The 13,080-nt window shown below is 36.8% G+C and overlaps 1 protein-coding gene across 1 annotated transcript in view; it reads left to right on the top strand.

The window, feature by feature from the left end:
* Positions 1-10,591, top strand: part of fut8b (fucosyltransferase 8b (alpha (1,6) fucosyltransferase)) — a 133,191-nt gene extending 122,600 nt beyond the window's left edge. Inside the window, 4 exon segments of the mRNA XM_046836817.1 lie at positions 1,135-1,311; positions 1,614-1,764; positions 5,496-5,553; positions 5,556-10,591. Of these exon segments, the coding sequence (XP_046692773.1) occupies positions 1,135-1,311; positions 1,614-1,764; positions 5,496-5,553; positions 5,556-5,839 (670 nt within the window). The 3' untranslated portion in view covers positions 5,840-10,591.
* Positions 10,592-13,080: the final 2,489 nt, after the last annotated feature.

Genomic DNA, 13,080 nt, shown 5'->3' with positions numbered 1-13,080 from the left:
TGTGCTGTAATGTACATTTGGAAATTATAAAGCACTTTTAAACTTGCGCATGGTTCTTAATGCCAGGCAGAGATTATATAAATCAATATAATCTTTCCCCAATGCTAACTCAAGCACTGTTTAGAGCCACATATGCAGTAAAGATCTGCAAAGCGCTTTAAGAAAATGACAAAATCTACAAATTTGAAAAAAAACTTTCCCCCCCAACATCTGCAAAAATCTCAAATGAACTGTCATTTTCTAGTGTGAACTAGTGTACGAGCATTCTGCCATAATGTAAGTATATTGTACAGTACATTCAGATTCAAGTTTAATGTCTTCTAATAGATATGTAAAATGTAAAATAACATTTCAAGGACCAGCAGACACCCTGTGTCATCATTATGTGTTTCGATTTTGTAAAAGCAAAGCGTTAAATGCAGTCTTGTTCTTTCAGGCATTTTTGACCAAAGATGGCCGGATCAATGAGATTCAAATCTTCTCATCTGAAAGTTTCTTTGTTACACTGCTTGGGAGCAACACTGGAGTTAAAGATTTATATTAAAACATGTACAGCTGTAAATACAATTTTTCTTTGGTGAAAATTAGATACATTTAAGCTGTGGACCTTGTATTGTAAATGCAGATTATCTAACGGTCAAGGTTTAGCTAGGAGGAATATAAAAATGTTGATCTGCCATATTTTAAAAAGATAGAACTTATAGTACTATGGTCTCTGTAAATGCCAATGATCTATTTATAGCTGTATACATTAACATAATTACAGTTACATGTAAAATTGATTGAATGGGAAAGTTAAGATTCATTGTCGAACAACTATACACAAGCGTACGCATATTTAAACTTTCAAAATCTCGTTCTGCAAAACGATGAGGTAAGAACATGCACGTTAATCGGTACAGTAAATGTTAAAATCTGTAAATATTTACACCACTCCTGAACAAAGGGTTTAGAATAAGAGAAAAATCATTTTATGCTGGTAAGAACATTTCTCGGTACATGTTTGTTTGGGTCTTATTCTTTATCCCTGGATTTTATCATTAATTTTCTCTCTATATGTCGATCTGGGATTAGTCATGGCTTTGTAAAGGTAAGTGCAGCTGTATTAAAGCAGTGTGTATGGTGTGCTTGCAGGGTGCATGTGAGGCGCACTGATAAAGTTGGCACAGAGGCTGCGTTTCACCCCATAGAGGAGTACATGCTGCATGTAGAGGAACAATTCCAGCTCATGGCCCAGCGCATGCAGCTCGACAAAAAGAGAGTGTATTTGGCAACTGACGACCCCTCACTGTTGCAGGAGGCCAAGAGCAAGTGAGTGAACTGAATCAGGAGTGTGTGTCCTTGTCCATGTGTGTGTGATGTGAGAAAAGTGTGGATTTGTTTTTACAGATATGAATATCTAAAAGTTTTGACAATTATGTGTTTTATGCTTTAAAGCTTGTGTCATATTTGTCAGTAGAACAAAAATTTGTGTCAGTGTGTGTGTGTGTGTGTGTGTGTGTGTGTGTTTGTTTCCTTTATTTGCATTTGTATGTAAAAAAAAATTATATTTTGTTCCTAAATTGTGTGTGTGTGTGTGTGTGTGTGTGTGTGTGTGTGTGTGTGTGTGTCAGATACCCCGATTATGAGTTCATCAGCGATAACTCTATCTCGTGGTCAGCTGGACTGCATAACCGATACACAGAGAACTCTCTCAAGGGAGTCATCCTGGACATCCACTTCTTGTCCCAGACTGACTTTCTAGTCTGTACATTCTCTTCACAGGTATACACACACACACACACACACACACACACACACACACAAACACACTGTACCTATCTGATCTCAGGTATCAAGTAACATATGCAATAAATCTGAAGTGTGTATTCTCATTTCTTAATAACACACAAATATTATGGGTGTGTTAATATGTCTATATACACCATGATTGCACTATGGCTGTATGGTTCTCCGAAATGTGTGTGTCCATTTCAACCCTGGAACCGCTCGGTTTCCTCACGTCTCTATGGGTTTTCTTTAGGTTCCCCAATTAACCTTTTATTGTATCTAAGTGAAGAGGTTGTAGTTAAAAGCCATAGCAATGAACAATTGTATGTTCTGTCACATTCAGGTTGTATTCCTGCCATTAGCTCATTGTTCCCTTGCTATTCTTTGGATCCACTGATCTACATAATAAATATATAGCTTATCCTTCTATATATTATATACTTATATATTATCATTATTTTCTTATATTTATAATGCTACATAACATAATAAATATACTTAGCTATATAGTATACATATACGAAATACTTAGATACTGTATAGCTGTACAGGTATTACCTGAGTTCTAATGGTTCAACCCAAACAAGTTTCAAAAATAGCAGCGTATATGTGGTACGATGCGTTGGGGCGCTCCAGGATGTACGCATCTCCCGCCTTGTGAGAGGAATTACTCTCGCCAGCGGTCGACAGAGTTGTTTTGTCTCAGTGTTAGAGCGTATATTTTTTCGAAGCCCATATTATGTTTCAAAGCCCAATGTAGCTTTTGCCTCTTTCCTTTGCACTGGCATCACCAGACACTGAAACAGAGCACACTTATTACTCTCATCACTTACAGGTGTGCTTTTTAACGCTTGTTTCATCCGGCTCCGTTCTCCTATTGCAAACCATCATTTGTCCACGTGCGCCCTGCCACATACATATACAGTATACTGTATAGGTTATAGTACAGTAAATTGCTGTGTTTTGTTAAATACTACCCCAACTACCTGTATATATATTCTGTTGTTTTTTTTTGTTTGTTTGGTTTTTTATATAAATTGCTTTTAGCATATGCTTTACTCTCTCTGCTGCTAAGATCTTTTGAATATGAATTTCAGAATAGCCATGGATGCAGAGACTATCAAGTGTTCCCCTGGTTTCATAGGAGGAATGCAGCCTAAATGAGACAGAACATACAGTTATTCAAAAAGAAATAGATACGATGCGAGAGTGTGATGAGGTAGTGCAGTGAAAAGTTTTTTGTGAAACTTTGCTGAACAACAGCTGATTTGAGGTGAATTAAGATGACAGTAGCATTTTAACAAGTGTAAAAGAATAAGAGTGAATGTCATTAAAGTGGCAGTGTTTATTATATCCGTGTTGCCCTCTAGTGGATGGCAGCAATACAATCCTACCAAAACCTGAACTCATCGGCTCTTAAATAGGAACACCTATACGACTAGTATCTTATTTATGCAGTCAATCACAGGGCGGCAGCACAAAGCTTAGACCCATGCAAGTCACGGGATTCAGTTATTGTTAACATCAAACATAAGAATGGGGAAAATACGATCTCTGTGGCTGATGGTCTAAGGTTTGTTGGTGTCAGATGGTATTGTTTGCATATTTCTGCTGATTTCCTATGATTTTCAAATTCTTAAAACTCTAAAGTTTACACAAAATGGTGTGTGTGTGTGTGGGGGTGTCCTATCTGTAGAGTGTCTGCAGGCTGAAACACCCTGCTGGTGAGGGAAACCAGAAAAGAATTACTTTGGTCTGAGTTGACAGGAAGTAGTAACTCAAATAAGCACTTTTTACAACCGTGCTGAGAAGAAAAGCATGGCTAAATGTACAACATAGCAAGCTTTGAGCTAAATAAGCTGCAACAGCAGACAATTGCACCAAGTTTCACTATTGCCAGCCAAGAACAAGACTTTGAGGCGGCCATAAACAAAGACTCAACTTTTAACTGTTCTTTTTCCATTCTTCAACTGCCTATTATCCACTCCATCCTGTTTTGGACAGGCAGAGATGCAGTGGTGGACAGGAAGGAAGTAAATGTAATTCATTACTGTACTTAAGTAATTTTTCCACGTATCTGTACTTTATTCAAGTATTTCCGTTCGGGAAGACTTTTACTTAATTACATTTGAAAGTGAAATATCTTACTTTTTACTTAACTTCATTTCGCAAAATCAGTTGTTCCTTTTTGTTTATGAGTGGATAAATATTTAACAGGTCAAGTATGCAGCAAGCTGCCAATCAGTGTAGAGTGCAGTCTGTTTTAAACTTGTTTTCATTGCCGCTTGCCAGTGGCGGGTTTAGGCGTAGGCGACGTGGGCAGCCGCCCAAACCAGCATCTTGCCGGGGTACGTAACGAGGAGTGTTTTGTCTTGTGATAAAAATGATAAAAAGAAGAGTAATATCTTACCTACTGTATCTCTACTTTTACTCAAGTACACGCTTTGTGTACTTCGTCCACCACTGCTGAGATGTGCTTGTGTTTACTACAAAGAGTTGCAGAGTGTGATTTTCTGAGTAATATATCCTTCCCGGTAGCTGAAAATTCTGACTACTTTTGCCTAAAAGGCATTTCCACCCACAGATTTGTCACACACTGTGTGTTTTTTGTTTTGCACCATTTTGAGCCAATCCCATGGTTTCTAAAAAAACTCAGATCAGCCCTTCTGGTACCAATACCCATGCCATGATCAAAGTCACAGGTGTTTCACTTTTTTGTTTCCATTCTGATGTTTGATGTGAACATTTCCTGGAGCTCTTGACCTATATTTGTATTAAATTAAATTTTGCATAATTTTGCACATCGTTGTTACTGAACGTTTGGCTGATTAGAAAACTGTCCAGGTGCTTCTAATAAAGTGGAATGTAAGTGAATGTAAGTGCTCAGAATATATATTTAATATACATGTGCATGTAAATGCATTTTTTTTTAAGGTATTTAATTATTTATTAATTCATTATTATCTCTTACTATATTCCTGCTTGTTGGTAATGCAATATATGGCAGTTTATTTGTTACATTTTATACACTTGTTCTAAGAGAGAGACTTCCTCCTAGGGTACTGGTTCCTATACACCAAGAAAAAATTTTCAAGGACTCATTCTCTGGAGCTCTGCTCAGACACAGAGCTCATTCCCAAGCACAAAGAGGGACCTTTTCTGGGGTCCAGATTCTCAATTTAATTCATTTTTATTTGTGTAGCACTTTTAACAATATACAATGTCTCGAAGCAGCTTAACAAAGTTAAATTGGTTATAAAAGAATGTAAAAGCTTGGTCCTTATAATTGTACATTTTTCCTTTAAGAGCGAGCCAGTGGAGACAGTGGCAAGGAAAAACTCAATTCGATGGCATGAGAGAAACCAGATATAAAAGGAACCCATCCTCATCTGGGTGGCACAGACTATCCATTATTTACAGTTCAATTGTTGTTATGGTGTGCAGTGACAGGTGATTAAGTGCAACCTGTGGTCCTGAGCCATAGTAGAGCCATAGTAGACTGCTGACATTAAGTACATTCCAATTTCATTTTTAAAGATCCCGTGTTGCTCAGCAATCTCATACGTCCAAAGACATGAATACACCAAGATGAAATGACTATGTTTGACCCACAGTTAAAAGTAATTTTCTTTAAGCAGAGATGCTTGGTTATAAGTTAAAATGTTTTGTTTAATGTGCATTTCTGAACACAGAATAATTTCATCCTGTCTCGCTTGTTGTACCAGGTGTGTCGTGTAGCCTATGAGATCATGCAGACTCTGCATCCAGATGCTTCATCCTACTTTACTCTCTGGATGATATCTACTATTTCGGCGGGCAAAATGCTCACAACCAGATCGCCATCTACGCACATCGGCCGCACACTGCTGAGGATGTCGCACTGGAGCCTGGAGATGTAATTGGCGTTGCTGGAAACCACTGGGACGGCTACTCCAAAGGACTGAATCGCAGACTGGGGCGCACCGGCCTCTATCCATCATACAAAGTGAAGGAGAAAATCGAGACAGTGAAATACCCCACCTACCCCCAGGCAGACAAACAGCTCAACTCAGAAAACAGAGGAAAGTAGACTAAAAGAGACAGTAAGACACTTAAAAATCCGAGTGAGGCATGAAGAGACTGGAACAGACTGAGACAGACAGAGGCAGAAAGAGATAGGGTGAGAATGGCAAAATAATTTTTCCTGTATAAAGCTTATTGATAAAGGAGAGATAATAAGACAGTCCACAAAGAGATACATGCTGTCAGTGTGTGTATGTGTGTGAGCTAAAAGTGATGATATCATGAGATGTTCGAGATGGGGAAAAATTGATGGAATGAAATAATGGTATGGAAAGAAAATATATTAAGAGGTATAGAGAAGGAAAGAGACAAGAGACAGCGATATCGGAAATGACAGAATTGTGCACAAAAGACGTGGAAACAGATAGAGATATGTCCAGGTGGAACAACATAAAAAAGTCAGAAAACTGAAAGAAAAAAGAGAAAGAAGAATGGAAAGAGACAATGATACACATGGAGACAGAATGAGATTGACATAGTAGTGAGACATCAGAGAAAAATACAAAAATACAGAAATAGGTTAAAAGAAGCAAGAGGAAGAGACTAATTAAGACTGAAAGAAAGACAAGAAGATAAAAAAATTCAGAAAGAAAGATTTGAAAGACATGGGCTGATGTGGAAAGAGACAAAAAAAGCACAGACAGCAGGAATTATCAACTGGGGGGACTCTGTATCAGGAAGCAAACTAAAACATTCTGAAAAATGGACGCACGCTGAGGACACTACTGTGTGTATTTTTTTCCTGGTGAGAAAAGATGGAGAAGAAATCACTTCGATGTAAAATACCCCAACGAACCTGAGGCAAACAAGCTACAGATTACAGAAACAACATGTACAGAGGCTGCAGAGACAGGAGGGATAATGAGACATAATCCACAAAGACAGACGAAGGACGAGTGCTTGTGCTTTGACTTAGCACAGCCTACTGAATGACTCTGATATGGGTGGAGGCGGAGTGTCTCTGTGTTTGACTGCAGGCGATTTGGACTCAGCAACAGCTGAGCATGATTTACAAACCCATAATTCTGCCTCGCTTTCTAGTTTTATTGTTATTTAACTGTCCCAGGGTGGTTTCAAGTAATTTTTAATCTTGCCTTTTAATCTCTCCTGCCTGTTGGATCACTGGTCACTAAGAAACTAGGGGAACTCAGTAAAACTAGGGAGACATAATAAAAGATCAATATTAGGGTGCTTCTTATTTCTTTAATTGCGCTTCCTTGTTTTGTTCCCTTGCTTCTTAGTTCTTCTCACTAAAAATGGGAGAATAAGGTTGCATGGAAAGAAAACAACACCAGAGGAATGGATGCCAAACGTTGTGCCATGTCCGGTCAAATATACATCACTTTAACCCAGTTATTGATGACTTGTTGTCCAGCATGTTTTAAACTATACAATATCTACTCTATTGTCATGACTGACTTGGCATGTAAATTCAAGCCCATTTATTGACTTTGTTCTTGTCTTATTATTTGTTTGAGCCTACACTGAAAAAAAAGAGTTCATTGAATTTACTCAAAATCAAAGTTTCAACATGAACACAGTTCGTCTTCATACTGTACATCCAACATAAAATGAGCATGCATTTTTAAAACCTTGGAATCAAACCAACTTCATGCATTCACCCAAGCTCAGGATCCAACCCATGAGTTAATTTAACACTATATCCATTTCCGCTGTCAGTGCCACATCTTTGTGAGACTTTTAATCGTAATTGGATCACATTAATTATACTGTGTACATTGATACATTTTTTTTTACATACTTTAATTTACATATTTCCAACTAGTAGATTAGATAATGTATGTGTTTACATTTCATTTAGTAAAAGGTAATCATGTTTTAATGACCAATTAAGTATTTTTATGAAAACTATATGTAATATTTTCTGTGACCACAGATTCCCTTTTTTTCAGTGAAGGTGGTTGTGTGAAAATGCTAAATGTACACAGTAATCACATGGCTCCCACATAAGCATTTTTTTTTTACACTGAAGCCTCTGTGTCCATTTAATGAATTGATAGTCATTCAAAGTATTTAGCTTTTTGAAATGGAGCAGGTCCACAACAATGTACTCTACCCTGACTGACTTATATAGTTCTTCAAGAGAACTTCAGTGTTCATGCCCAGAACAGTGGATCCACTTGGAGAGGAGTGATGGAGTGGGTCACAGATTTTCAAAACCTTAACACAGGTTTGGTTGTAGCTATATTTGCTACCATAGCCTCTTCTGATTTTTGTTTTCTTTGCTTTATCAGGCCATATACTTTAATCACTCAGGTAAAGAGAAGCATAAAGCTGTCAGCATGGTGGTGGATTGGATTCATAAAAAAAGGTGCGAGACAGATTAATAGAAATACTTTTTTCATTGCTTCAATGTGAAAGAAATTTCCATGTCTAAAAGGAGGACATTACGTTTAAAATGGATTATATTCTAGTTTTCAATTTATCGAGGCAACTCCAAGAAGCTGTAGAGAGCCAGTGGAGATACTGCAAAGGCAGATGCAGCACAAGAAGTTTGGCAATGGGATTTAGAGAGGCCACTGATGGCCAAAAATTGATCTGAAAAACTGACCATGGAATACCTCTGCCAGTGTTAAGTGTTGACCTCCATATTGTTAAACAATAAATGGAGCACTATAAGAAATGTTTATGGAGTCCTTTACTTTAGCTGAGCTACTATACTGGTTACAAACAGTTATATTGTCAAGGCTGGAAAGGTGAATGTTGTTTAGCTAGAAATATAGAAAGCATTGGGCTAGGATGGGGTGGGGAGGTTAACATTCCTAATTCATGTTGCATCAAGATGTAGGCTCTTGGAATGGCTAACTAAGATGATACATCCAGAGGATATATTCTGTTTACGGAATTACAACTCCTCATCCTTCCAGCAGAACTCAGTGCCCGGGTTCTGGAGAGGATTCAATCGGATATTTTAACCCACCAGTTATTGGGAACAATAGAGTTACCCCAAGCTATAAACATATTCTTGTCAACTGTATGAAGGGCCATAGTAGTCTACCTTAATGTTGTGGATTTGGACATCATGTATTATTTTGTGCCTCAGCTTTTGGGTTGGAAGAAACTGAGGACGTATGGAGTGAATCATTATTCGATGGAATTTAGACTATATATGTACACAGTGAGCACAGTGTCCATGTTCTGAACATCAAATTGAAACTGTTTGATATGGGAAGTCAGGTCTTTTATACATGGTTTGCATAGACAGTTAATCAAGATGAAGGAGGTGTCCATTATGCGATGCTATAGCTGTATGCCTTAGACTGTCTCCTGAAAGAGAGTTTGGGTGCTCTTTTCAATTGAGGGAAAAGATCTTGTGCCTGGTGTAGATCCTGGAATTTTATTAATTACTTATGGAAAATAGTGTATATAAGATTGGCAATGAATTGATTAAGAGTTACAATAAGATAAGAATAGCAGTGTTATAGTTACTGTACTGGTTTGTGGTGGAAAAACAGTAACAAATTTTGTAGAAAAGCTCACTGTTTACCATTCAATATATGTCCTTATTCTCAAGCTGTTGGGAGACACACAGTAAGTAACTTGTGATAAAGAGTTTCTTGACAATTTGGGTGAATCTCCAAGCACCGCCATGGCTCCTTCAAATTGAGAGGCCAGTAGTGGTGGCCTCTCAATTTGCACCTTACAATGAGGTCCCCTGATAAGCCCACAGTAAAGCTTTTATGAAGAAAGTCCCACTGGATGGTGATTCCAGGGCTAACTTCAAGGGACCTGCTGGAGTGATTATATTTGTCAGTTGGCTGGGAACACTTAGTGAGCGCTCTGAAGGAGGTATAGTCAGAGTTGGAGTATAGAATAGACTTGGTATAAATAAATCTGGGATGACCTTCTCAGTCTGTTGTCTGTGTCTGAGGCCAAATAATCTAGGTTTAAAAAGGCAATGAGGCGTCAATTACAGTATTTGGAAGCACCCTAAAAAGTAGAGGAATGAGAAGTAGCTAAAGTATTTAAATGAAAAGAAAGGAATGTGCAGTCTAGTAACATTAATTAAGAGAAATTAAAGACTAAGAAACAAGTTTACTAAAAAAGACTTACCAAGGAGTAACTAGTGAAATAAAGGGGACTCAATGATAATCAGGGAATTAGGAAAAAGGAAATTGAAGGTCTAAAAAAATAGGAAAATCAAGGAAACTTGATTGATAAATCTGTTTTCTAACATTCTCTGGTTCTTTGAGAGAAACCTTTTCCTCACTCAGTCATCACTTGGCTTTTTATTTAATACTTTTATCCCTTTGTTATTTTATGTGAAAATACATTTTCTAATGGCAAAATAGTAGATGATGTGTAATATTAAACAGCCATCAAAGTGTGGATAAAAACATGTTAGAAATTTGATAAAACTTCTCAAACACCAGCAGAAATTGCTGAAAACCGTAAAATCAGAGTTGACTAATATTTACTTCAAGTATGCTCGAGTTATGTTCCTCAATCCCTCTCAGTCTTCTTTACCATTTGAACATGATGGAATAAATGAGCAGAATCAAGTGTTTCTTTTTCTGTTGTTGTTTTTTTTTTCTTTTATCAAAATGACAGACTGGTTGAAACCATTCAAGAAGGTATTTAAAATAAAAAGAGAAATGTGTTGTTTGTGTGTGTTATAATTCGAACTTAAAAAAAAGTGACTACATATACCAGGACTAGGACTTAGGAGCAATTAGGAAAGTAAGAATCTAGGAAAGAGAAGTAGTAAATTAGTAATAGATAAAGAATACTCAAAAAACAACAAAAAACCCAAAAACATAGAAGTAGGAACCAGAAATAGGAAGCAAGATGAAATAGGAAATCTGAAAACTGCTACTAGAAAGCAATAGTGCACAAATAGTTAAACAACGGCAGAGTAATCACAAAGAAAAACTTGCAAATTATTCAAGAAAAGCATATAGTAGGAAGCAAACAAGGCAAGGCAAACAAGCAAGAGGTCTTGGTGACACTAATCAAATAATTTGGTTTCAGAAGCAGGATTTTATTTTAAAGTACCCATGTGGCCCTTTTAAAAATCTTGTGTGTTTTTATTAATTTATCTTTCTACTTGCAGTATATCTTCAGTATTTGAATCTGAGATTTGTATTTATTTTATAACAAAGAATATCCTGAACCACCTGATAATGTTTTCAAAGGTGATGTTTTCCTACTTTATGTTCCACAGTATTGTGTTTGATACACCACAGATCAATTAAAAGGGTTGTAAGGCATTTGCTGTGTTTGTTGCATTGTCACATTGATTGCTCTGGGTGATGTTTCAAGATACTCTCCTTTAACAAAACAGTTCTATGATTCACGTGATGATGGCAGTAAAACTGGTTTCTGCTTCTTACGCTACTACTTCACATGGTTCACAGACTATGATGTTGCTGGAAGAAAATTGTTTTTTATTGCAATTTCTCCCCTGACAAACATTCATATTCAATTCAGTCAGCTCTGACTAGCGCGCACTCACAGCCGTAACAGTTCAATGAACTGAAGTGCACTACAGGATTTTGTAAATGCCCACTGTTACTATGACCTATTTTATTCACTTAAAAGAACTGTTGCCCTAGTTAATTGCTGTGTTATTCGGCCTTCTGCCTCTTGCAGGCAGTATGCTGAACTTTATATGTCCTATTATTTATTTCTGCAAAGGATGCATAAACTGAATTCACACGGCTTATGTATATATATATATATATATATATATATATATATATATATATATATATATATATATATATATATATATATATATATATATTTATGTATGTTTATTTATTACAAGTACACTGCTTTTACCTCATACAAAATCTGTTATATATTGCACTGACTGCTGATATTGCACTGACTGCCTATACAACACTTCTATATCACATTGACAAAGAAAACACTTAATGAGAGGGAAGAGAAATGGCATTTCGATTCCTGAGTATGTCTGCACATATAGTGGCATTGACAAATAAAAAACCTTGAACCTTGTCTTATAGCAAGCATTGCTGCTTAGAGGGAACAGAGCAAGAAATGGCAATAGTATGATGGTAACTGATGCTTTTGTCCATGTTGGAATTAGATAAATGCAATCACAGGATCATATATAATGAATTTACTTGCTTATAAATGCAGTTTTTAAACATTAACTAAGAAATGCATTGATTTATGTATATTTGGAATTTCATTGTTTATTATTAAGAATGCTAGTGTTAGTATTCGGGAGATAGTAGCTCAAGGCTCTGGCTTATTGATTGGAAGGTCAGTGGTTCAAGCCCATTTGCTCCATGGACTCTGTATCATGTCTGACCTAACAAGGTGGGATATATAAAGAAATAATTAATTAAACAAGTAAAAGCCTTTATATTACTTATACAAGAGTCAGCAGTGATACTTCTAAAATCTCAGCAACACAAAACCAGTTTTTACCCTGTGCTCTGTTACCATCTGTTTCAAATCCACCACTGTCATGCCTGGTCACTTGCCTTTTTTTTCTTTTTTTTGCCATACCTGACCACTTACTTTACCCTCTTTAGTTTGTGTATAAAGCCAGAGGACATTCTGATGCATCTTGAAAGTCCAGGAAGAAATGCTAGGATTCTGTACCTATATCCAGAGCTGCTTATTTATCACAGACAACAGATTTTAGACAGAATTTAAACAGCAGTTGTGGCTGGGTAGGAACGCACCATATTTACTGACTATCAGCTCTGTCTGGAGGCTCCAACACGTACAAGAATAAGCTTCTATTTATCCAAAATGCTGCACCCAGTAGGTTGGAACACATTACACTTTTTCATTTCTTTTTTATCAAACACATTTTATTCACACCACTGATCTGCAGTAAAATTTTTATAGATTATAAACCATTATAATCTCAATGACCAATAAAGCATAAATGGATTTGCCATACAATAAACATTTTGGTGTAGTCTTATCAGATATTCCAAATTTGAAATGCTCACATGTCCTTTATTTGAACCTAGACTAATGAAATCTACAGCATTGTACAGAGCGTAGTCGTTGTTCCTCAAACCCAGTGAGCTATGCAAAAATGTCTCTGTCATTCTTTGGGACATTCTTTGGGACTACCAGAGCTGCCTGAGCCTGATGCCCAACTTGAGCTTTCCTCATCCTCTTTTATCTGAGGATTTATCTGTGCTTGTGACTTTGGTTTACTTTGGTTCAAATTTTAAATCCACATTTCTGTAAAGTTGCATTGTGATCATGTGTTAAACGAAATGTGTAAAACAA

This window comes from Silurus meridionalis, chromosome 23 (assembly GCF_014805685.1).
Source record: "Silurus meridionalis isolate SWU-2019-XX chromosome 23, ASM1480568v1, whole genome shotgun sequence".
NCBI classification, from domain to species: Eukaryota; Metazoa; Chordata; class Actinopteri; order Siluriformes; family Siluridae; genus Silurus; species Silurus meridionalis.
This window is presented reverse-complemented; position numbering and strand designations above follow the sequence as displayed.